The 27,214-nt window shown below is 38.3% G+C and overlaps 1 protein-coding gene across 1 annotated transcript; it reads left to right on the top strand.

Moving 5' to 3' along the window:
- The first annotated feature begins 9,586 nt into the window (after positions 1 to 9,586).
- slc2a15b (solute carrier family 2 member 15b) lies at positions 9,587 to 26,227 on the top strand. The gene is made up of 12 exons (XM_031753613.2): positions 9,587 to 9,740; positions 12,031 to 12,129; positions 15,260 to 15,420; positions 15,532 to 15,656; positions 15,890 to 16,035; positions 16,388 to 16,520; positions 16,847 to 17,034; positions 19,187 to 19,297; positions 20,019 to 20,120; positions 20,762 to 20,837; positions 22,049 to 22,176; positions 23,104 to 26,227. Exons 1-12 carry the CDS (start codon positions 9,696 to 9,698, stop codon positions 23,329 to 23,331), a joined length of 1,542 nt encoding a protein of 513 aa, XP_031609473.1. The 5' UTR covers positions 9,587 to 9,695; the 3' UTR covers positions 23,332 to 26,227.
- Positions 26,228 to 27,214: the final 987 nt, after the last annotated feature.

Here is a 27,214-nt window from a genome sequence, read left to right on the forward strand (position 1 = left end):
TGCTGTGATTCAGGCCCTGCTCTCGCTCCTTAATGATGATGTCAATCTGTGAAAATGCACGCACACATTGGAGCTGTCAGGGCCTCATCAATCAGAGAGAGGTTTGTCAAAGGAGCCCAGGCCCAGATTAACGAGGCGGGGACAATGATGGCGCCACATTTGCATAGAAAATTACCCTCATCTTTAGGAAAGTGATAGTGCCAAGGAACAGAGGCTGACAATGGGGATGTTAGCAGGCGTTGTTGCAGCGGTTACTGAGGAAAGAAAGCACTTTGATCTCTGTTTCTGTATTTAATGTGACAGTAGAAGCATAATTAGAGCATTTATTGTAATAGATATTTCATGACATTTGCTGCTAAATAGAAACAACAAAAATCTTCTTATGTTTAAGCTCTGATAAATGGATTTAATACCTTGTAAAAGCAAAGAAACTGAAGTGTTTTGCACTTTTAACTGCTGACTACATAATAAAACCTCCCCACAGAGGTACAGCAGAAGCACAGTGTATCCCCCCCCCCCTTCTGTCCATTTGCTTTCTTGCCCAAATGAGACAGTGATGAATAAAGTGGGTTTAGCGCCATTTTTATGAACTCCTTCAAGAATATACAGAGTCCATCTTTACCCGCAGCGCAAGCAAGTGCTCCTCCCTCCCAGCTCACCCCATTGTCAGACAGAGGAGACAATGGTTAAAGCTACATATTAACTCAGCCTGTTGTTCAGAGCCGTTTGCTTCTACTGCCATCTGGCTGAATTGGCTCTTCTCCCTCTGACAGACAGGACAGTAAGGGTCAGGTCACCTGCAGGGACAGGCCAGAGTACATTAAGGCATAATGGTCGAGCTCCAGTGTGTGTATTCATGTATGCGTGTGTGTGTGTGTGAAAGTGGGAATCAAAAGGAGAATTGTTTTGTTGGCCATGTAGCGAGAGTGTGGGGTGTGGGAATTGGGATTCAAAGAAAGTTTGTGAGAATGTCACTGTGTGAATATTTGTGTCGGGTGTACAAGTGCACACATTCACAACTGCACCTGTGTAAGAAAAGAAAGTGACTGGCTACAGTTTGTGTCATTGTGTTTGTCCTTTAACCACCACAAGAGAAAGTGTGTGTGTGTGGTGGCAGGGGGCCTTCCTCACTGAGCGAGAGCTGGACAGTTAAGGTGTCACCACCATGATGGAGAGGGTCCTCCTTCACAGGAGGCCAGCAGCTGCCAGGTTTTCAGCAGCTTGTACCGGGGACTCCACATAAGTTAGTGGTCAGAGGTTCGGGTGATGTGTGTAGAAAAGGCTGAAAACCACAAGAATTACAGCGGAGGTCGGAGGTGGAGGTCTGAGTGTGGAAGGTCACAAGGTGCACTTTCTCTTCTCTTTGCTTCTCTTCGCTTCCTCGGACACACACGACACACACTCATTGTGCTAATGTGAAAGAATCCTGCTTCACCGTTTCCGTGCTAATGCATTTTTATGTATTATTTAAGGTTCTGTTAGCTCAAACTATACTGAAATATATGTCTTACTTCCTCTTATTCCTGTAAATAACTTGGAGACTTTTGCAGGCATTTTAACAATTCTGACTTCAAAATATTTTTATTAGGCGGTTAGCTGAGATAGGCTTGTTCACCGTCAACAGACTTGGCATATGGATATTGTTTATGAAAAGACCTCTTTTTTTAAAATCTGAGATTCAGAGCCTTAAGATAAATTTTTCAGTTAATGAGATATTCTGGAAATCTATGTTTTCACTGTTATACACCAGTGTTAAAAAGAAAAATGATCTTGCTTTTCATGCATATTGCTACTGAGCTATTAAATATGCTCAAAAATCTAAATCTAACCGGTAAGTTTAAATTAATACTATGTCGAGGAAACCGTTAAGCACCTCTTATTTTAGATGTCATTTTAGACTTAGCTGCTTTATCTTAAATGTATGTTTTATGAGTGCAATTAATGTAATTCTGAGCTCATGTACATTTGTACTTATCATACTGTGATAGGAAATTACCTTGACAAGTGTAAAAAAAATTCATTCGACTTACATTTTTTGGGAGCTTTAATAACTCACTCTTTATAAAATCAGAAAATGAATGTCAAAGATTTAATTCACCCCAGATGGACGATAACATATATGAGATGTCTTTCTGTCTTTCTGGCAAACAAATATATTGCTGCTTATTTAATACATAAAATGTAAAAATAAATACATATATATATATATTTACATACCTACAATGCTTTCCAGTTACTATTATTATTATTTTATCATTATTACATGAAAAGCAGAAAATGGCAAATGGAGAAAATATAGAAATATGCTTAAAATTGAAAATCACTAAAACAATGATCTCAATACTTTGTCTCTAATATCAGGAACTATTGATACGGACCTCTATTTTATTTTGTTTTGATCTAACTGTGGTGAGATGTGTGTTACAAATGTCCAAGTGTTTAAACTGTAGGATCAAAACTCCCCCAAAGTCCCAACAGCAGCATTAAACAGGATCCTAAAGGCTATTCTATTCTATCCTCACAGTTTCAAATACCGGTAAAATTAAGTTGTTTTCAAACATAACATTTTTAATATAAAAAGCTATATTTTACATGCTTAAATCCTGTCTGGTAATTTCAAGAATGACCTTTAAGTCTACTTAGAGAAAAGAATCTCCACAAACTGTATTTAAGGCCAGTAAATAAATAAACAGCCTCATTAATCACCCCTAGATCAGAGTAGACACTTTAACACCCTGACAGTCGACTTGGCATAGCCCTTATTACACTGTCATGGACCAATAAACACCCGTGCCAGCACCACTCCACCAATCAAACATCTGGCATCTGCAGGTCGTTAGAGACGACGACGAATCAGATACCTTACTCACGCGGAGGAGGGGGAGTCGGCTCCGTGCCCGGACCCTTCTAATCTCACCAATGGGAATGCAGCACTCCTTGTAATCCAATTAAAGGAGCGTAAGCGGTTTGTTAGACACTGTGTGTTAATGTAAGCAGTATCCAATATACTCTGGGCTGATAACAGCATGGCTGGGGATACACTTTGGTCCATGCAACACAGGAGTCGTATACAGCTGGAGGGGCTGCTCTGGTAATATCATGATCAGCAGATTTCTCTGGTATTTGCTTTGGCCTTTTGGAGTCTCATTTGTACCATCTCAAATCAGGCTTGTGAATATAGCAGAGGGGGGAGAAGGCCTAAAGCACTCAAAATGATGATACTGCTGATCTTCGGTTGTTCAACTTCAAGCCTGATGAGAAGGACAGAAGCTGTTTAATGAGATGAAGAATGAGAAAGGTCATGCATAAGGTCATCATATAGTGTACACTTTATCTTTAAACAGAAATACTGTACATTTTTAGTATTTTTCTGAAATGGAGATTTTTCTGAAAGCTCCTAGATTGTGCACTCTCATTGTTATTCAGTACCATTCACATTGTAAATGTATAGTCCTGCATCTTAACTGCGTGTTCTGAGCAGCATTTAATAACTGTAGATTTGTACAATTTGCAGTCATTGCAGATGTAGAGACGAGTGTTTTCCTCACACTGGCACCTCCCATTTCCCCTGATCCGGCAGCTGCACGTGAACACGCTGCGTTTGACATGGAGGAACTTAATCATATCTTCTTTTTTTTCCTCTTTCCCAGATGCACTGAATTGAACTTAATTAGATGCTACATCACCTCAGCGAGGTGCTGCATGGCAAATCTTATTAAGAAAAAGCAGTATGCTTCTCCAACGCTCGCTGATTCCTTTACATCTTGGCGTCTGTGGGAGAAAACCGCACTGAGGCGTATTCTCCAGCCTCTGTAACTAATGATGGCGTTGCCCAGATCTGACAGTGAGCTGTGTCTGTATATTGTGCTTAATATCATAATAATAATGAGAGCAAATTAGAACAATCAATTTCCATGGCTAGTTGTTGATTGGAGGAGGAGGTGGAAGTGACAGTAGGCAATCCATCATCCTCGGCCAGTCACATTAAGGAGAGCGCTGTGGAGCAGGTGGGCTGGGCTGGAGGCCAGCCACAGCCAATGGGAACGGTCGGGAGGGGAGGAGGGAGATCCATTACACCCAAATAAAGTGATAATGTAGCTGTGAAGGGGGTAAAACACAAAACAGAGGAGAAAAGAGACTAGAGGAAGGATGACAGGGCTTCGCTTAAACTTATAACTGGTTTATTTGGGCTGCAAAGCGTGTGCTTGTGTGTGTATATTATAGTTTGTCTATCTAAATACCAGTGTGTTTGTGTGTTCTTTAGCTGGAAATACTTATATTTCCAGAAGAAAAATCTGTCTAACACAGAGTACACAGACTATAGTTTCTTTTTTCATAAAGATAATCACTCCATAATGAACTGGAGCTCACACCCCACAAGGGGTCACTAAAATCTCACTTCCGCTCTCATCTCTTAAAATTTCATCAACACATTAAAGCAGTTATATCACAGAGTCATGTGCCATTTGCCACTGCAGTGTACTGACCTTTCCACGAACACAAGGAGGCTTAATAGCTGTGATAACAATCGTGAAAATAATTATCATGACACGACTGATGACAGTCACTCTGCTTTATGGTTTTTAGATTTATAATCTGTGCCTCCTGACCTCACTCACACTCACACTTCATTTCACTAACTCAGTTTCATCACACACCCCACAACCCACAGCCATCAGTCAACAGTTAATGTCCCAGACTCCTCTTGGAGTTACTCGACCACTGCCAGAACTCTTCAATTTTAAAAATCTGAAAAAGCATTAAGTGCATTAAGTACATTTCCACCTTTTATCAGCTGGTGTAGGAGTCTTTTTCTCTAATCCTATTTCTGCTAAACGATGGCATGGGGCGAGTATATTAGATTTCATCAGCAGCCATCAATCATGGCCACACTTAACACGATCAGCTTCTCAGTTTATTCAGAGCGAACAATGGGGGACAGGCACGTCCCGCCTGCAACAGAGTAAATGAGGAATTTAAATACTGCACAAGAGACTACGGAGGCTCAGAGGGGGCTGACTGATTAAAGGCCACAATATCTGCTTTTCTAGGCAGATGATCTGTCAACTGGATGCAAGAGGAGGTTTATTGAAATAATGGGCTGCTAATGTGAGGTTATTCCGAGCTTCCTGCAACACACACACACACACACACACTGAGCATCCTCATTGTGACAACATGGCTGTGCACGTTCACACAAAACTCACTCACAACCACACACAGAGGCACATACAGGCACATGCACATGCTGCATTTCCCAGCACAGCATCCCCTACTGTCTGCTATTGATGGGTAATTTATCAAATGACATCTTATTCACTGCTGGGAGGAAATTAAATCATGTAGTTCCACATCCTGATTATGATCATGAAATGTCCCTATTGTAAATTATGTAAGGGAGATGTTAATTTCTTTTCACTGCTTTTTATTTGTCAGCATCTGAGTCTCTATCTGGTTTTTCTCCTAATCATTGTGTTAATGAGCAGACACAATCAGATGTTGAGAATGGCATTAGATGAGAAAAAAATGTCTTTGCGATATGATGCTGTGGTGTGCACTTTTCATGTGTTCAAGTATTCCACTTGTTCTTATCCTAAGTAGAAAAATGACCAGCATAAACCTCCGAGTCACATGAGCCTAAACAACGTAAAAAGATGAACACGTGAACTCTGATCAGTGTCTCACATTTTATCTGTGTTCCTCAACGTGAACTCTTGACCTTGATCCAAGAAGCCTGATGAGCAACAAACAAACAGACCTGATATTGATCAAGACCCATCAAGAGACACAGACCTCAGTCTCCAAATTTACTTATTATAAAAGCAAAGATTTGTTCATTGTTTACTGTAATCAAGTGTTGCTCTTTATAGCACAACAGACCAACTAATGTTGCTCTATAATATGTGTTTTGATGCATTTAGGACTTCATTTTGGTGAATTACTACAGGCCAGAGGATCTTGTAAGTCAACTTAGAGAAAAAGAAATAAAAACACTGCAACTGTGACTTTCCTTACTCTGTAGCTCATTTGCTGCAGTCAGCTGACCAGGATCACCAGCAAACATTTAAAGCTGCGCTAATCAATATTTTAATTAACTATTAGGTCAGCTAATTACCTTTTACATGGCAGGGTTTGCCATGACTGACTACAACAAACTACAACAAACTTTTTTAACTTATTTGTACTGTTCATAAGTGTCCAAAACCCAAATTTTTGCCTTTATGGACCCTCAATTGTTTTTGCAATAGTTTTTTCTGTTCTCATAATGAAAAAAGGTATTACAAATTTATTTAAAGTTATGATCTAATGTTTTGTTTTATGCGTGACTCCTCCCACCAGAGGATTGTTGTGGTTTTGGGCGCTGTGAGTATTATTATTATAATGATGATTATTATTGTTTAAGGATTTGTTATCGGTGGTATCTCACGTTTAGTTTAGTTTAGGTTCCATGTGTCATTCTGTCTGTCTGTCACTCAGTGTCAGGTCTGCGTCTTGGTGTAGTGTTCTCGTTTCCTGTTTTATTGTGAAGGTCTGCGTCTCATGTGAGTGTATTCAGTTTTACCTCTGTCTCGTCTTGTTGATTATTCCCAGCTGTGTTCCCCACCTGTGTGTAATCTCCCTGTGTTTCTCTGTGTGTATTTAAGTCGCGTCCTCGGTCTTTGTAGTTGCTGGTCCGTCTGTGTATCCACCATGTTCCACTCGTGTGTCTGGTGTTAGTATCTTAGTTTTGTAAATAGTCTTGTCAAGTAGCAATCGTGTATTTTGTTCACCTTGTATATATTCTTCACTGCAGCAGCCTAGTAGGCGTGAGAAGCCATTTTTTGTTGATTAGGTTTTCTCCTGTTTTTTGTTAGAAAGTTAGGTAAGTGGATTGTCTTTTGGTTGGTTTTTATTTTTGTGTAGGAAAGCACAGGGACCAGTAGGGAGTTTTGTTTGTTATTTTTGGCACTGCTCACAGCTGAAGCAAATAAATGGCTGCCTAGCACTTTTAGAAGATATTGTTGTTTGTGTATTTACTTGGGTGGTGTGTGAGTGGGCCAACTCCATGTTGCGTTCATACACGCCTAGACAAAGAACGTAACATTAATGATCTATTAATTTTGTGGACCTGGAGGCGAGCAGGAGCTGGTAGGTGACACTTGAAACGTGACTGAAAAAAGGAGGAGCTCTGCTACAGATTGGTGACCTGTACAGGGTGTCCTTGGCCTCTCACCGCTCTCAGCTGGGATAGGTTCCAGCCCCCTGTGACCTTGGATTGAATTGGTGGAAGAGGATGGATGGATGGGTGGATGGATGGATGGATGGATGGATGGATGGATGGATGGACGGGAAAAGACAAGAGCTCAGACACTTGCGTTTGTGTTCTAATCCCACAAATGTTTTACACGTGGCATAATTAAAAGTCAAACTGTACAAAAAGACCAAAAATTATGCTTCCCAGTCATTTTTAAGTTGGTGTATGTATATGTGTGAACATGTATGCCAAATATCAAGTTTGTGTTGCGTAGTAAACTTTTAAGTCTTACCAAGTGTTTTTTAGTGTCAGCACACACCTTCTCCTCATAATATTTCATTTCATTACACATTTGTTCTTTTCTTCTTTTATGGTGTCAGCCCAGTGAGTTATGTCCCTGTTCCCAGCATAATTGATTTTATACACAAAAACAGCATGATGCCGCATAAATTTCACAGCTCTAGAAGTCATATGACACAAGTCATTTGACCTGCATGATGGTCTCAACTTGGCTCGTTGGTTTAAAGTTAGGAGCATATGTTTAAAGGGTCATTGGTTGTGTACTGGAGGAATCTATGTAAGGAATATACTATATCATACCAGGAAATATCAGCAGGGAGAAATCTGATGGAGGTAGCAAAAGGGTGTAAGGGCGGTGAAGTCGCCATCACCCCCTCCCCAAGAAAAAATAAAATAAAATCTCGTGCCACTTTATGTAGTCCATTGCTGACTAAATTCTCCACTTCAACTCACATATCCCTGTATTATTATTATTTAATTAAAACTTCTCACAGTGCACAATATACTTCATCTGATTTAGCTGTATTTTACATATTTTGTAAAAGATTCAGATTTCTTCTCTTCAAATCTCAGCTTTTAGTTTCTAAACACAAACTGTTCTGTATTTACATGTTATATATGCCATATATATATATGCCATATATATATTCAAGATCCAAGATTCAAGATTCATTATTTGTCACATGCATGGTTATACATACATACATATGTTTTTACTAAATTAGTAATAGAAAATGTATTTAAAAAATGAGGGGTGGCTCAAGGCTTTTGCATTTTTGCAAGGAACTCCATTATCTCATCGTGAAATCACCATAGACCAGGGGTGTCCAACTCCAGGCTTCAAGGGCTGGTGTCCTGCAGGTTTTAGATATCACCCTGTGACAACACACTTGAATCAAATGATTAGTTCACAACCAGGCCTCTGGAGAAATTCAAGACATGTTGAGGAGGTAATTTAGCCACTTAAATCAGCTGCGTTGGATCAAGAACACATCTAAAACCTGCAGGACACCGGCCCTTGAGGCCTGGAGTTGGACACCGCTTATAAAGACATTTTGTTCAAGAATCATATGTAAAGCAGATGGTACTGTGACTAAAGGCAATTAAAAGGCAGCCAAACAGGTCTTCATCCAAGACAGTCATGTGAAGATCTGATGCTGAGCATATCACTTTGGTGAACATTAACTGACATTATTTATTTGCGTTTTGTGTGCAGAAGACAAAACTGTGAGTAGATGTAAAAAAAAAAAAAAAAAAAAATGATGTCTACACCTGGAAATGTAGGCTTTGTGTTGTCATTTCTCAGTAGAATAATTATTCTTATAGAACATTTCAAATTAAAAGCCAAAAGGGAAGCACAAAAAATGCAAGTCTTACTCCAAGTATTTTAATTAAACAGTAAAGGTAAGAGAAAAGTCCAAAATTAAACTTAAACTCTTTTCAAACTATTTCCATTAAAGGAAGTTACAGAAAGCAACATTTATTCATAACTTTGTTAAACCCGTCAGCATGGAAAGCTTCTTACTTAACCAGAAGTGAAAAGCTGCACTTATAGAGTTCTGTAAAATCGTGCAGCTACCACTTGACTACCAAGTGCTGTAAGCACCAATGACTGGATTTTTTTTTAATCACTTCTAATTAGTTGGATTGTTTCATGTAAGTGTTGGGGAGATGAAACTTAAAAGATAACCGAATTTAAACAGAAAAAAATGCAAAGTTCAGTGCAACTTTAAAATCAGTTCAAGGTTAGATTTAAACAACAGACCTCCAGGTGCATAAGGAAAAATAAAATCTTAAAACTGTAGGTATCTGATGCATTATGTCATTAATAGTCTTTTCTTATACAATCAATTTCTTCACCAAATTCCACGAAATGTAACCGGGTAGATTTTGTGTAATCCTGATTATTCTAATCATCCCAGGGTGCAGGATGACACTCGCGATCTTTGTTGAGGAAAGGAAAACGATTAAAATATGGGATGGGCCTGCTTTGCAGGCGGTTTAGCGACCGTGGAAATTCCGCCCATCAACACGACACGCCTCCTCTCCGGTACACGACCACGGCTCAAACTCTACAAATGGGGATGCAGTGAGAAGAGTTTTGAAAAGTTTTGCAGATGACGAAGAAATCACACAAGGGGAATAATCATTTATGACTTAAATGGCGGAGGAACTGTTACAGGGAAACAATGAAAAACTCACCTCGGTAAGTGTAAGCATTTTGACCAATTTAGATCTAATTCCTGGGCGGTGTGGTCGTTTCCAGTGATCGCTTTTTATTAGTCACATGATTTTGGAATTATGCCGCGAATGCCTCCTAATCTCATTGTACAACGTTGGTTCAAGGTCATGGTTCATATAAGATGCTTACTGGGTTCCTTGGAAAACTCATCATGACACACTAAACTCGTACAATAGCACCAGTCACCACGTCATATGACATTCCAAGCATCGTTCAATTTACCACAAATCAGGTTAAAAAAGACTAAAGGAGACTTTAAAAGCAAAAGTAGCCTGTGTGTGTTTTTAAACGGCAAATGAGAAGTTACTCGTGTCTCATTTTAAAGTGGTGTGACATGTGAGCAGCTCCACATAAGATATTTAATCAGAATAAATTGTTGCTGAGTGGGGTTCAATGTCTCCTGTGAACTATATTTACAAGGACTGACAATGGCTCAGAGGAGCTGTTGACTAGCTTTAGTCAGACTATGAGTCTTATCTGTTATGACTGATTGTTGTTGTACAGCTTTAAATTCTAAATGAAGTCAGGTACCGTTGATCATGGTGACTTTTTAAAACTAAACATCATTTAGCTGATTTTTCAATACACATCACTAACTGTAAAATGTAGTCAGCTGCTTTAACATATTCATTTAGGGTAATTGTTTACACTTCCAGTTTGTTTAGTTTTGGGCCAGAATCAGTCAAGCAAAGACTCCAATCTGACACTGAATGGCTTTAGAAAATGTGAAAGAGCACATTAGTTTTTGACTTTTAATTGTGTTTTAAATAGGTTTTAGAGTTTAGATAAAATGTATATATATATATACATGTATATATATATATATATATATATATATATATATATATATATATATATAAATATATATTGTTAGGGTTCAATGTTGAGAGAAGAATCCATAAAACCACAGATCCAGGCGTGTGCAATTTAGACGGCATTTTAATGAACACATGTGTGAGTTCAACAACCCAATCAGTGTTGAACTGTCTTTCTCATATTCAGACAACTGTTTTATGGGGTTAAGAATTGTACAGCCCCCTTTTCTGTTACTAGGCAGATTTACGTCACACCAAAACCACAATGACTTTTAACATAGAACATCATCTTCGTGTCGACGGCTGATGCTTCCTGTTAGCCCGCCTTCGCTGTCGCTTATCTCCCTGGAACATCAAGTGCACTTCCTGTAGAAAATGTCACTCATACAGGCACAACTTCTGCATTTCTGCCCTACCTTCTGCAAAAGCACACCGTTTCCTGTCAGCCTGCAACTCAGTTTTCTCCCCCACTGAAGACTATGTGTAAGAATATAAAACATTCGAAAACCTTTAAATTATAGATTCAACTGATTATAACTGAACCTGTAATAAAGACTAATATAATACCAATATATTTTGAACATCTGAGTGCATCTGAATGCAACATCACATGAAATGGTAATGATGATTATAAAAATAGCAGCAAATAATAGCAGGAAAATATTTCTATTCCTCTCAATATATACATATATATATATATATATATATATATATATATATATATATATATATATATATATATATATATATATATATATATATATATATATATATATATATATATATATATATATATATATATATATATATATATATATATATATATATATATATATATATATATATATATATATATATATATATATATATATATATGAGAGAGAGAGAATAGCAGACCTTTTAATGTAATTAATGTGATTTTACACCTTTATTCCTTGCATATACACTTCCTTACAATTTTTCATTCACTACAGCATTTCTTCATCATGTACAAAAACAGACAAGCTGTTGAAATTGAAATGGCTTCCCTCACTAACCCCCAACCTTGACCAGTTGGGATTTAGCCTGGTTCTGCTGGAGATTTCTTCCTGTTATAAAAGGCATAAAAGGAGTTTTTCCTTCCCACTGTCACCAAATATTTGTTGGAGGTTTCTCTAGTATTATTGTAGGATCTTTACCTTACAATATAAAGGGCCTTGAGGCAAAGTTGTTGTGATTTGGTGCTGTATAAATAAAATTGAATTGAATGGAATGAATAGTTAAACTGCTTTACACTGACAGAAAGGGGAGTTTCACTGGTCTGGTCCACTTCACATCAAAGTGGACTGTATGTGTCCCACAATGTCAAATGAGTTAGACATCCCTGAACTAGACAGTAAACTCTGTTTGCAGTTTGCAGCTTGGTTTTCCCCTCATGTGTTGCTTTGTCTTTTCCACAGCATCTTACAAAGCCTCTGCTGGCAGTGGCTTTCCTGGCCTCATTTGGCAGCTCTATGCTCTATGGCTATAACTTGGCCGTCGTCAACTCTCCTGCACAGGTATTATCATCGTCGTCTACATAATAAGACTCCTGGTTTTGTGATTTCATTTGCTTCCATGCTTTTTGTGAGAACTCAAATATTCCCTTTATGGTTAAACACTGTATGAAATTTGATTCTCAGTGGTTAAATAACCCATTTGAACATAACACTCCAACTGAATAAATAAATTGTCATATGGGGTCATGTGGGCTTATGTAGCTACCTCACCATGTCATTGATACGCTGTAGCTCTTAATCCATTATGTTCCTTGGATGTTGAATTTGCCGCGGTGCAGTCATGTGTTCCAGCCCCACAGAAACATGTGAGCAGGCTCAGGGTATCGTCTCATGCTCGTAGCTCAGGACTTAGGATCAACTAAACCTTTCATCTCCAACTTTCATTTGTATTGTTTTTCTAGACCTTGGTATCTGTTGTTGAAACTTTATAAATATGTTTTATAGTCTTAGATTAATGTAAAAAAAATTTTTTAGAAAAACCCTGCATTAGTTCCAGGTCAGAAATCAGCCAGGGTGTTTTTTTTAATGCTATTGTTTTTAGATACCCACAATGAAAATGTAATTGGTTTAGAGGGAGTCTTAGACATGTTGAAATGCTTGCAGATGCACTGTCTAGATTGGAAGCTTGACATGAGTCTTATTTTTATAAAAATAGATCCACGAGATGATTAGCTTAGCTACTGGTCACGGGAGGATGGAATGAAGTCACAAGTCATCTCTCTAAAACACACACATTAATGTAATAACTATTTCCTGGCACGGCTAATTTCAAAAGACACGTAGCCAATTTAGTTGTTTCTGCTTGTCTCCTTTGGCTAAGCTAACAGTTTAGCTAGCGTAGGCTGACTGATATGGAAGTCAGATGTGAGAATAAAATCAGAAAGATACTGGGTATTTCCCCAAATCCTGAATGCTCTGCACAGAAGTAGGGACAGCTGGAGCAGTTCAGTTCATTTTGTTTGGGTCAGTTTCTTAGTCTCAAGTGATCTAAAATTTTCTGCTCAAATGATGAGGTCAAACATTTACCTGCTCTCAGTAACGTTAGCGTTCTTTTTGTGCTGTCATAATGTTCACAAAGTGTGGCACAATAGCCAGTCAGTGCAATAAGACAAAATAGTTCATTTTTTGTGCTTTGGATATTATGATATGGACAAATCTTGTCTGAAAAGAAATAATATAACTGATATCCAAAGCAGAGCCTGTAAGTCTCAGAGTATCAACATAACATCCTTGTTTTTTCAGACTTTAAACTCAATAAACTTCAGGTAAAATGTATTTTAGTTTTAACAGTTTACCATCAAATTTAAAGAAGACTAGCGCTTCAGTAATCAGCCAGCAGAGTAGAAAGAAAGATAAGACCATTTAGCAGTTGGTTATGATTTTTTGTAATTGGTATGACAATCATTTGATAATCTGTTGACGCTGTTGTTGACACTGATACAGATAAAATGTGAGCTGTTGTTAACCTCTTTTTTCAATCACTCTTCTGTTGGAGGGATTGAGTTTTTTTGTGTGTTCGTTTTTTAAGAGAGAAGAGTCTTTTCCCTGGTAACCCTCCCAAACAAGCCTTACTTCTCAGTTTTTTGCCCTGTCGTGAATTTTAACATTAAAAGTTTTAACACTTCCTCAGAGCATTGGATCATCTGGCTTTGGGGCCAATGGGTTTGATCTTCCAAGATTTTTCCATTGTGTTAACACACACCTGAACACTCCAGACCAGCATACTGCAAAAACAAACAAACCAACAAACAAATAAACAAAAAAAGCTTTTATTCATGTGGTCACACCTGCTGATGATCACTTAGTCAAGTGCTTTTGATTAGCAGCACCTGGCTGCTACTAATCCTGTGGAACCAGTAAGGATGTACTTAGATTTTCACAAAACTATGAAGTTCTGTAAAAACATTCTTTTTTACATGACTGTAGATATAATAAAGATGCTGCACATATATGAGCTCAAGGTCAGTATATGTCAACATTCAGAAAGTAATATTTTAGTAAGCAAGGTAATGTCTATTCTATTCTATTTAGCTCTTTTAAAGAGGAGCAGATCAGCAGTTGAAACTTTTCTGACATCATATGACACTTTCTATTGTTTCAATAATTTTCATTACTTTGTATATGAAATCAATACAGAAACAAAGCAAAGGAGCAAATATAAATTTCCCTTCTTGTTGGTTATGGACACTTACTGTTTTTACTGTCATGTGCTTCTTTACGAGATCTGTAGACTTTCACTGAGGCCTTTTTATGTGCGATAAGATAGCACATAGTACAGGGTGAATTTTTGAATTGTGTCCTCTCCTGCGCCTTTTCTGTATTCTTTTGAATTCATATTAATTTATATATTTAATTAATATTTTTCTTAAAATTTTATTGCAATGGATCATCCTGGACACTTTATTGAGTGAAAGGCGTCACTGTCAGATTCATCAAGCATGCAGTCGATGAGTCCTTTTCAGCTTTGAATTTGACTTGACTTGATGAAATTATTGAAGTTACAACATCAAATTTTCATTTTTCAGGTCTTTTGGGGACATATTGTGATGTATCATTTATATGTTTCATTTTTTGTGTCATGTCTGTAGTGTTATAGTTACGGATGCTCACATTAAACATGTTCAAGGTTTCAAAAAATTTGATCAGCGTAACTGATAATAACTTAGTATATGCACTATTTACAATCCCAGGCTTCCAACTGCACAATTTCAGGCTGTTTTTGCAACTCTTGGCTCTCGTTTATGTCGGTAAGATTGGATGTATTTATTATAGCCGTCTCATGGCTTTAAATGTGAGCACAGAAGCTCCACACTTCTCTTCTTCAAACTTTCTGCTTGCAAGGGGTAGTCGGTCTGAAGAAAGTTGCTTTAAAAGGAAGAGGAGCTAAAATAGCTGGTTTCAGAGAGCACATGGCTGCACGAAGCTCAGTGTAAGAAAAAAAACAATATTTTGAGCTCTGACTCCTATAAAACTGCTGTATTAGAATAATAAATAAAAGGCTAAATAAATAAGATATCTTAAAAAAAAAAGGTAACATTATCTTTTGATTGCACACAATCTTTTTACACTGGGTTGGATTTATTTGGTGCTTTTTTTGCTTAGAAAATGAATTTACCTTGTTTTCCACCAGTACATCAAAGACTTCTACAATGAGACATTATCAGAAAGTCATGGCTTGACTCCAGATGGGCATCTTCTTACCGTCTTATACTCTCTTACTGTGTCAATCTTTGCCATTGGTGGAATGACGGGAGCACTGCTGGTGGGCAGACTAGTTACCAAATATGGAAGGTCAGTGTGACCATGTTTATGAATTTTGAGTGCATGTTTATAAATTATTATTAACCTGTGACAGACTCAAACTTAGAGTGCTGAGCAACGAGAATCACTGCGTCCAAACAGGAAAGGGACTCTGGTGAGATCCACCGCACTTGTTTTTATGGGTGGAGCTCTGATGGGCTTTAGCAGATGGTGCAGAATTCCTGAGATGGTCATCATTGGGCGTTTCATCACAGGAGTACACTCAGGTAGACGTGCCTACTGTCCCTGGTTGACTAAAATGTATTCCAATGTCAATAATCTCCTCTTAATATGTATTTGTGTTGTTGGTGAAAAATAGCTGTATATGCATATCCTATAATCTGTAAACAGCTGAGTCATTTATGCTTTAAATTGCCTTTTCAGTTCATATTTGGTGTTTCGTTCATTTTTGCACCAGCACAGTCAGACTGTATTAATTGCAGTTTCTTCTTTTCTACAGGGATTTCTCTCAGTGTGGTGCCGATGTACCTCGGTGAGATCGCCCCTAAGAATCTGCGAGGCTTCCTGGGTCTCATTCCCAGCATTCACATTTGTCTCGGAGTTTTCATCGCTCAGGTCCTCGGGCTCTCGGAGATACTGGGAAAGGTGCTTATACTGTGATGTTTGACTGGCTTTCATTTTGACTTTCAAGTAATTGTTGACGTAGTTCTAATATGTAACAAAAATAACATTTTGAATTTATGCATGCAAGCAGAGACTCTGTGATGTAGAATTGAGCAGATGCACAAAGGGTTGCAAACAATATACCTTAAGCCAGAAAAAGCTTCAAGACACCCTATGTTTACTTATGGAATAGCTAAATATAGGTATAAAGACAAAGATGGTAAAGATGGAATGAATAGTTTTAGATGATGATATTATTATTTTTTAAAATCAAGGTTCAGGTGAGGTGTTTGGTTTTTATTTGGGGTTTTTTTGTTGTTTTTTCCACACACAGGAAGAGCACTGGCCTCTGCTTTTGTCTCTTGTGGCGGTTCCTACCATGGTCCAGCTGATACTGTTGCCATGGTTTCCAGAGAGTCCACGATATCTGCTAATAGAAAGAGGAGATGTGCATGCCACCATTGCAGGTTAAAAAGTGCATTTCCTGCTTTCCTTTTCTGAATGTAGAAATTACAAAGAAAGATCAAGACAAAGTCTTTTTTTTACTGTATCACATGGTCAAGTTGTGCGTCTCTACATTTAAATTAACCAGCTAACTGCTCAGGCCACACTTTATTTTAAACGCCTAGAACAGACTCTCAAACTTTACATAATCCTTTCACTGTGATACTTGACTGATGAATTAAAACTGGTTTTAAAAAAACACAGTTATCAGATGTTATAATAAAATAACTGTAGTGTGCTAGGATTTGGATTCTAGTTGTCTAGACTCATGTTTCACTCTGTTCTGTAGCCCTAAAGTGGTTCCGTACTAAAGGAAATATTCAGGCTGAGGTTGAAGAGATGCAGGAAGAGCAACGCTCTTTGTCCTCCATGCAGACCCTCTCTGTCTGCAGCCTCCTCATGGACAGCTCTGTCCGCTGGCAGGTCCTCACGGTTGCGGTGGTCAACATCGGCATGCAGCTGTCTGGGATTGATGCCGTGAGTAGGAGAACTATTGCGTTGCCTTTTTCATCTTTTGTTTATATGTGTGTGTGTTGTCACATTTTGAATGTGCAACAACTGTGGAGTTATTATATGAGAGTGAGATCTTATAGTGCGAGAGTTCCCAGCTGGGCTCCTCCCGTCCATCCATACATCACAGTCTCACACCCACTGAATGACTAAGCAGGGGGCGATGTGACCATGCCTCATTATCTCCTGGTCCTCTCCCTCAGCGTTACCTCACATAACAAGGTCCACCCATCCGAACACAAAGTCAAACACATCTTTGTACTCATTGCTTCATATGGATGGAGGCTCCAGGCATGCAGGCTCATATGCTAGTGCCATTTCGCAGCAGGGGTGCACCCCACTGAGTCTCTCAGTCCCAGCTGTTCCAGCCAGGAACACTGGAAGGCTTCAAACCTCCAGAAGAAGTAGTGTCTCCAAATCTGAGACATGGAAAGTAAAACTAAGAGAGTTTGAAAAGTAAATGTGCATGTTTTTTCTTAAAATATTGGATACTTATAGTCATATCCATACAGACTGAGTTTTTGCACAAACAGATATTCTTCAACATGTTACAACATGGTGCTTTTACAGTATTTATGGTGCTGATTTTGTAGAGTTATTACAGCCAGCTGGGGAGCCACTCAACCTAGGAAAAATGATGAAAGAGCTATTTCTTCTGCAAGTACTACTGTAACTGTCCTGTCATTCACATCATAAAGTGGCAGCCCCACATCGCTATTATTTTGTTGCTGCTCTTGCTTTGTTTTCGTTCTTCCACTTCTACACGAAGCAAGAGAATACGACAAAGCACCGACTGCATATTCATAATCATAAACAAGTGAAATCATGGATAAATCGTGAAGAATGAAAAGAAGGGACAAATAACTAAATTCATAAAGTTATTTTTCAGGTAACAAAATATTTTCCAGATGTATGTAATGAATGATATCCAGTCTTTGTACTGGCTGTAGTGGATAATTCAGCATGAGCGCAATCATTTCCAAATAAGAATGCTGTTTTTCTTAGGGTAGGGTAAGTTTAGACATGTGCTGAGGCTACCTGCATCTGTTTAGGATCAGCATACTCCACTAAAAAGTGAACCAGGTTTTATCCACTTTTGACACAAATGTGCTCAATGAGCGGTTTCCTGAACTAGGTTGTATAAAGTAGAAGTTGCCATTAAACTATTATGTTATCAGCATCTGTCTTCTCAAGGACAGTTTCTCAAGACAGATGCTTGTTGGTAATACTGAAGTAGTATAGTTGGCATTGTAGCTTTGAGTAAGACCAGAGATTAAGTCATTTTAAGACTGTCATTCTCTCCTACTTAACTTTTCCTACTTTGCATACCTCATTGTGTAAATCTGGGTTAGGTTTACACACTGAGGCATGTCAGATTAGATGAGCTAAATAATACAAGAACACCTTTGAAATTCTGTGATTTTAAAGGGTTTATTTTAGATGAGGCTACTCCTGTTAAAAAACAGTGTGGTCTGAAAAAGCTGGGCCAAGGCTACTTTGCTTAGCACTCTGACACCACTGCAGTGTTACTGGCTTGCACTTTTGTGCTCATGTGCGTAAAACAAAATATATGAATCAACTCATATAACACAATTCCTATGTTAGAGGAGATTTTAGCTCAGTAAGGAGGCGTTTTAGCCTAGCAGCTTATATTCATCTTCATCAAATCTTATCCCAGTTGTTTAGGTTTCTGGAATTGTTTATGCTTGTGCAGGCCTTCTGCTTTGCTCGTCTGTTTGCATACTTCAAGCCTCCAATGGTGATGAAATGTTATATGTATGGTTACTAAATCAACAAGACAGCATTTAACTGCACTGATCACGATCTTGTCCGCACATCATCAATGATGGATGTTGTATCAGCAAAGTGTGATTAATGAGAATGCGCAAATTAATTTCAAGGGGAGTACTTGTCAGGAGTCCATACTGATGAAAAGCTGTATCTCAAATGCATGAGTGATGGTCGGCCTTGTGATAATGATCACTATGATGAATCGTGTGCATTACCAGATAAGCAGAGTGACTTTTTGGCTTCTTAGGAAAACAAGGCAAACTTTGATTTTTACTGTATCGATAATCCAAAGCATTCAACATATCAATAAACCTTGTGTCAATTTCAGATCTGGTTCTATACAAATGACATTTTTAGGAATGCAGGAATTCCAGACCCTTATATTCAGTACACAACAGTGGGAACTGGGGCCATTGAGGTCATCTCAGGGATGCTGGGGGTGAGTAGACACACACACATTAAGATGAAATTAATGTATTTCTATTATACAAGGATATAATAATGGATTAGATTTATGTGCTGCTGTTTTCCTGGTCTGAGCTCTATTTGACCAGTGTTAAAGCAAAAATATACAACAGAATTAAGTATATTGGGAACTTGACTTAAAAATTGCATTTTTTGTTTTGTTATGGATTTAATGGCTGCTAAACTGAAAATAGAATTAGCAGATTAATTAACCATGAAGCACTTGGGGTAGCAATAAATCTGTGCCTTGTATGACTGATGGTAACTTCAGTCTTGATCCACAAGAAAAAGAGAAACTGGGAAAAACAAATACCTTCCCTTCTGATAAACATGTAACTTTTTACCTAAAATACTTTAAAGAAATAATGACTTTGGTTATTTTGGTTATGACATGTCGTCATGCACAGTCTGTTTTGTTTGATTTGATTGTTTCAGTTTGTGTTTTCTGTTGTCTTGGTCATGCTTGCGTAAAATCCCATTAGGGGAAGGTGAGCTGAAACCTAATGAAGGTCATTTATGCTGTAGCGTGCACAGGGTCATGTTATACACTATAAAAAATAGATATATAGATATAGATATATATATAGGTATAGGTAGCATGGCAAATGAAAGACTCACATAATTGCAACTAACTTTCTGAAAATCTATTTTATGGGTTATTCACATGTAGTCCTGCTTATTTGTCCATTATTTAGTGTTTCACTATTGAGCGTCTGGGCAGAAGACCACTGATGATTGGTGGTTTCCTTTTTATGGGACTGTGCTGTGCCGGAATCACTGTGTCTGTCCTCTTCCAGGTACATGTCATCCGATATCCTGCTGGTTTAGGAATATTTTGCATGACATTATAGTACATTACATGGAGCTTAGAACATAACCAAATTTACATAATTTACATAAATTATTGTATGTCTTCAGATGCAAAAGCCTCTAAATGACACCCTCTGTGAAAAATGAGAAAATGATATCAGGTGAAAGCTTCACTTCAAACCCATGCTAAGCCTCTTTCCAAACATGGTTTGTTAGCAGAAACCACTAAATGCCACTAAAAGCTACCATGTCCACAGGAACACCAATCAAAACACACTTATTTGTACGCTTGTTTTCAGTTGCATGTTTAGCAACTATTCCCTGTGTCTCATCCAAAGAGGTGGACTGCACAAAGGATGATGCACAAATGCAAAGCAGGTTTTGCTGCAAAAGACTATCGAATTTGTTAAAAACCAGTGTAAGACATTTCATTCAGTGACCATTTCACTGCTGTTAAAGTAAACTCACTGAAGCTGAACATAGGACACTGACGAAATATTTAAAACAAAATAAAATGTAAGACAGACTTAGAGATTTGATATCTGAAGTCATCATATAAATTTATAATAATAAAAAAAAACTGTGTGTGACCATCTGCAACTCATGACTTGTGTTTGACCAATCACAGCCGCAGTTGTCCTACATGCGCTACATCAGTGTGGGCTGTGTTATTGGGATTATTGCTGGCTTCTGCATAGGTCCAGGTAAAAAAAAACACACAAAAAAAAACAATCTTGTGTCTGTATCTGGCATGAAAACTTTCCAACACTTTCAAACCTGCATGTGATTGCATTAGCTGTAAGTAATCCTGTGTATGAGGAAACACTGCACCCTGCTGGAAACTTGCGCAATAGCCGGCATTAAAGCTTTAAAACATCAGCACCCCTTCCTCCACACTCCTCCTCTGGCTGTGAGGAGATATTGTATTTCATTAGTCTTGTAAATTAGGAAATCCTAACTGCCACACTGCTTCCATTCTCACAGCCATTTGTACACTGGATGAGATGAGTGAAGTGAATTAAGAGGCAATAGTTTACGACGATGAGAGCCACGTCGAGCGAACCTGCGAGGATGATGGATTAGAACAAATCTGGTTTACATAACGTCATTCGTCAAACAGGCAAAATCTATACCTCAGCAAACAAGGATTTCTCTTGCTGCAATTAGACTTCTAATGGCTCATTGTTCATAAGCTAGCTGTGATGAATATGGTTTCCTTCAAATGAAACCTTGCTTGCACATTGATGCCCTCCCATATATACCGCAGATGTTGACAAATTATGGTGTAGTTATTGGTTTGACAATATTAAACTTTTCTCTCTGCAGTTATCATGCACAGAATAATGAGCACATTATTCGGAAAGCTAATCATTAGAGCTTATACTAATGCATATTTCTCCTTCATAGCCTTCACTTCTAACAATGAAGAATCACATGTTTAAAGCTAAGGCACATCTTAAACTAATGAATTGCATGAGCTAAGCTATTCTGTGTCTTGCGGTTCAGAAGTGGAGTTTTGCCATCTTGACAAACACCTTCCTCTCTTGTCAGTCTATGATTAGTGAGTAATAATGAACACATAATGAAGTACATGTAGAAAAAGGAGTGTAATATAATAGCACTTGGGCTTGTGAAATGTTTATCATTAATCATCTTCTGTTAATTTTGAGTAACTGCCAAGGAAGAGTCCTGAGTGGGAGTATTGATAAAGTAATTGATGAACTAAGATGCCGATGTTAATTTCACATCACCCAATAGATTCATATAGCCATACTAAGTAATTAAATGTGATTTGTGTTATAACAGGATGCTTAGTTAGATTAAACTGTCTTCATGTGGTGTTGTTGGGAATATTTTTGGAATCCAAATGTGACCTATGAAATAAGACAAATATGTTTTTGTGTGTTCTTTACAGCGGGTGTGCCTTTCCTGATCACTGCGGAGCTGTTTAAGCAGTCTCATCGACCGGCTGCGTACACCGTGGCTGGTTGCCTCAACTGGATGTCCAACTTCACCATTGGTTTTGTCTTTCCCTTCTTAGAGGTCAGCACTGACTTGTATCCCACAGAGCTAAATTCAAATGTACATAAAAGCCATCTAAAAATACAGTCCAGTTTATAGTGAAAAAACATGTAAAAAGGCTTTATTTCGATTTTTTTTTTTTAGCCTTGATGGCGTGTAGTCTTGACATTTGATGCAGATCTGCTGTGTGTATGCGACTGGCTGTGCACTTTTGTCTGAATAGAAGTGACTCCACAAATACCAATAAAATTGCCAATTAAAAATCCCGACCTTGCTGTCTGTCATTGTCCTCGGCTTCGTTCCAAGTGAACAGCTACAAAGTAAAGAGGACAATTAATTGTTAAGTTGACGGTGACCGAGGCAGTCAGTAATTACTCTGGCCACAGATCTTAAAATATGAGATTGCATGTTCCTTAATCTTTCTGTTTTTATTCCACATGAAGCAGAATAACTTCATTGCTCTCAGAAAGTTATTTTGGTCTTTGGTCTGCCTCTAGTCTCTGGGATAAGCTAGGCTAAACACCCTGTCCTGTGTTTTTTCTGTTTTATAGCCTACCTTTAGGAAAGCTAATGATAAGAGCTTATACCAATGCATTCCTCCTTCTGCAAAACGTCACTGTTTTGCTACAGATCTTACTGTCTTTTCCAGCAAGAATAATGACAATAAGGGCAATAAAAGAGCCCCTGGTTAGTTTGGAAACCTAGTAGATCATTTTCAGTTAAAAAATGGAGGTACTTCCCTTAAAAGTTTGCTATGTTAATATTAATGCTAATGCTATTAATGCTAACGTTAACCTTTAAGCCAACAAAACCAATAATCTACCTTTCATGTTCTCTTGTCGTGGTTTGCATTGTGTTCATGTTAATCTGCTGTAATGATCTTCCAATAACAGACTGTTTTGTTTCTTTAACTGTGCATTTTTATTCTTTTGTGTCCTTCCACCCCAGATTGCTACAGGTCCTTTCTGTTACCTGATCTTCTGTGCGGTCTGCATGGGAGTGGCTGTCTACACCTTCTTCATCATTCCAGAGACCAAGAACAAAACTTTCTTGGAGATCAGCCAGATGTTTGCCACCAAGAATGAGATCTGTGAAGAAGAGCTGTATCCAAATAGTGAACTAAAAATGGCTCTGATGAACGGCTATGGAACCCTTGACTTCCATGACAAAAAATAAGAATCCAGCCAGTTGAATAGGAGCTCAACCAATACTGTCAGTGATACAGACGAGGAACTGTGAGATCAGCTGCTTCGTGCAAATTGTCACTGCATACAGTTATGGTCAGAAGTTTACATACTCATCATGGGCATGAATGTCATGGTAATTTTGGACTTTTAATGACTCCTTTGAATTGTTCTTTTTTAAGGTTGGAATGATTATATGGCAAACATTTGTAATGCTTTTAGAAAATATGAACTGGGGACACAGTTGTGAGTTCATGTTGTATTTTCTCAAATCCACTCATTAAAAGTATGAATACAGACTCAAAAATATACATATATCCCCACTAATATTTGATTAAATGTCCTTTAGTGGGTTGGACCTTTTGTAGATGCCTTTGGTAACCAGAATTATGCTTCTGTCATAACTCCTACTGGATATTTGATCTTTCTTCTTGATAGAACTGGTAGATTTAATTTAAACTGGTTTCTTGACGTTGTCCTGGCTATTAACCATAGTCTATGGAGGAGGTGGGGGCTTTGGGAAGGCCATTCCAGAAGCTTAATGTTAGCGTCCTGTATCCATTCCAAAACCAGTTTTAATGTGTGTTTGGGATCATTGTCCTGTTGAAACAACCAACTGTGTCAAAGTTTTAACTGAAGAATTTGACAGTAGTTCTTCTTCTTCATTATCCCATCCACTTTGTGCAATGTACCAGTACTACTGACAGCAAAACAGCTTCTGAGCATGATGCTACCACCACCACACTTACAGTTGGTGAAGTGTTCTTAGACTTTGAAAGCCTCACCTTTGCTCCTCCAAGCACACGTCTTTTGGCCAAATTGCTCAGTCTTTGTCTAATCTAGCCATAAAACCTTTCTCCAGAAGGCTTGTCAGTGTAGGCAGCTACATATTTTAGTCGAGCTTGAAGGTGTCAGTTTTGGATCATCCCCAAATTCCTTCGACTTTGCCGTTGTTCTGAATATCGGTCAATCCAATGAATGCTGTCAAACAAATCCTTTTTATACTGGCGAAGAGAAACTCCCTGCTATAGTCGATCATGATCACTAACAAGAAGTTAACGGGCCTTGGCCTTGTCAAGTTCAGAGATCACAGCACAAACACATCCTCTTCCAAATACACATGCATGCAAACTTTATATAGAGTAATTAGTTAGTATACCGCTGAAGAATCTTGTATAGTAGCTGCACAAGATTGCTCAGTCCATTTTTAATGCTTTATCATTTACAAGACACAAAAATATATCTGACCCTGAATTTCTTTTGTCTGTTTGTTCTTTGTTTTTTGCAGATTGACGCCTATAATAACAAGCAAACATACAAGACATTAATATGAAAAAATTCCATTCATAAACTCGAAACTGCATTTCTACTTTAACATCAAGCCCTAAGCAGCACCTCTGAGTTAGCACAATACTTTGACTTCTTTTGGGGGCTATATTTGCTTCACATTCATTGAGGTGATGTGATGCTGGAAAAGGACTCCCACACTTAGAAAATTAAAATCAAGAGAAATATTGTGTGGCATCATTGTGTCTCACCAAAACTACCATAAAGCTAACACAACAACACTTGCAATTACAGCACAAACAAAAATGAATTATGAAAGTAATACACAAATAAAACTGAGATTTTCAAACTGCAACCAAAATGATTCCCAACACTGACATAATGGAGAAAAGTTGCAAAAGGAGCTATTCACACCAAAGGGCAACAACAGAACTCAAACTTTGGCCTGAAAGGCAGGTAAATGCTGCCCAGTAAGTTAAAGCTTTAATAAAGGCAGGATTATTCTGATTCTTATTATTGGTTAATAACCATTCATTATCTCTAGAATTTAGTGGTTTACAGATTTGCCTAACAAGTAAAGACACCCTAGTTTTATCCCATGAGGAGACAAAAATCCCTTTGAGACTGCATCAGGAGAGGCCTCCGGTGCAGCAATCTGCCAAATCAAAAAAATGCATAGCCACTTTGGCGACCGTGTGTTAATAAAGTAGCAGCTGAAAGCAGCTTTATTGGCAAATAAATCATTCAACAGTAAGGTTCACAGTTCATTCTTGGGTGTGTAATAGCAGTTTAGAAAACATTGTCACCACAAGGTCTATTTAGTTGCAGATCTAATTTCATCAAATAACATCATTTTTTATCAACAGGGAGACTGTCGTACACAGCAGGCATCTAACTGCTCAATATGGGCAACAAGTGCTCAGAAAAAAACATACTACAGTGCTGCATGCACTAGAGAAGATCTTTATAACTGAAGGGCAAATAAACAGACCTTACTTACTTTATAAGTGTTTTACAGATATAAGCTATTAAGAAGAATGTTAATAGCTGTCAGTTTTGGCTGGTGTTTCTCCTGCAGATGGTAGGTAGTTATTAAAATTAATGTTTTGGTAATGCTAGCAAGTTTAGTTAGCGACGTGCATTCATAGGCTCTATGGGAAAATTACAGATAGTTGTTAATTAAGGATAATCGTTAAATACTTGAATTTTACAGACTAGAGTAAAATTACCTGCAAAGCAAGTGCTCTAAGAGGTCTGAAAGCACAAACATAACAAAGAGGTCCAGTCTGATGACTCGAATTAGATCATATGTCTGCAGACAGCTACAAGCTATTGCTGTTTTTTCTCAATGGGGAAATTAATAAGCAAGAACAAATATTTTATTTTGTTAGTGTTACTCTAATACTGCATGTGCTAACATAGGTGTCTGTGGTGACTGACTCTCTTTTGGAGTCAACCTCAGATTTAGTTATTAAAATAAAAAGTGATCTCTGGCTAATGACACGGAGGCAGCATGTATTAGTCAAAATGTTGTTATGACATTGTAAATCAAACAAAGTGTTTTATTGTCTACCTCTGGTTCCGTCATCCTGCGCAAAGTGTGTCAATTAAAATGTTACTAAAGTGTTACTAAGTTATGACCGTCTACTTTAGTCGTTCATCTCAAACTGTGTGATCATAGCGTGAAGAAGCTTTGGTAAAATGTTGCTCAGATGTACCTCTCAGTGTGTTAGTGCCATCACTGACTGTTTTTCTCTGCGAGGGTCGAAAATTTGCCATACCATATGACATGCTATGGCATATTTGGGAGTCATACAGTATGTTGAGAGATGGGGAGCACTGCTTTTCTCTCGCTCATCTCTTCCCTCTGCCTTGAGGCTGGCTGATCCATCTGTCAGCCCCTGCAGAAAGGCCCTGCAACCCCCAGCTGAGACAGAATGGATACACAATGTCAAATGCCTGTTTTGATATCACAGATGAGAGAAGAGGGGTGGACCGTGCCAATGGTGGAAACATCATCATATCACTGTAGGATTGGTAGAATACTCAGAGCACTATAAAACACGTCTTCTTGACTCACAAAAGCGGAAGGAAAAGTGAGGCAAACTGTGATGGAAGGTCAGGCTTTGGCGTTGTTGATTTGCTGCTGAATGGACAGAAGCCTTTCGGTCCTGGCAGAGAGGCACAAGTAGGGGCAGCATGGCTGTTAATATGTAATGTCACTTTCAAACAAAGGGCTCCTTGTCACCGAGACTACAGTATATTTCTGTGGATAATGCCAAAGGATTGTGCACATGTGAAAACACACACTTACACGCAGGCTCGCTTCGCCTCGGGCTGGCAGAAGCTATAAATCAAACAAATAGCATCACAGCCTGGCGAAGAAAGCATTCCAACAGATAAAATGCTCTCCTACACAACAAAGCCACACTCACTGCGTAATTAATTGCAACAAATTACCTCTTCCTCTCCCTGTCGGCCCCCACCTCACTTTTTTTTACGGCACTGACAAGAGCGCACGCTCCGGCGCACGTGTGTGTGCAGATGTGTATGCGCACGCAGCGCACAATGCACTGCGCACTATGGCA

This window comes from Oreochromis aureus, linkage group 6 (assembly GCF_013358895.1).
Source record: "Oreochromis aureus strain Israel breed Guangdong linkage group 6, ZZ_aureus, whole genome shotgun sequence".
Lineage (NCBI taxonomy): Eukaryota > Metazoa > Chordata > Actinopteri > Cichliformes > Cichlidae > Oreochromis > Oreochromis aureus.

Excerpts from the sequence above, each read along its gene's own strand:
- slc2a15b (XM_031753613.2), top strand. The coding sequence starts at position 9,696 with ATGGCGGAGGAACTGTTACAGGGAAACAATGAAAAACTCACCTCG. Across the intron at positions 15,421-15,531 it reads CTAGTTACCAAATATGGAAG|GAAAGGGACTCTGGTGAGAT; the intron begins GTCAGTGTGACC and ends GCGTCCAAACAG. Across the intron at positions 16,521-16,846 it reads TGTGCATGCCACCATTGCAG|CCCTAAAGTGGTTCCGTACT; the intron begins GTTAAAAAGTGC and ends TCTGTTCTGTAG.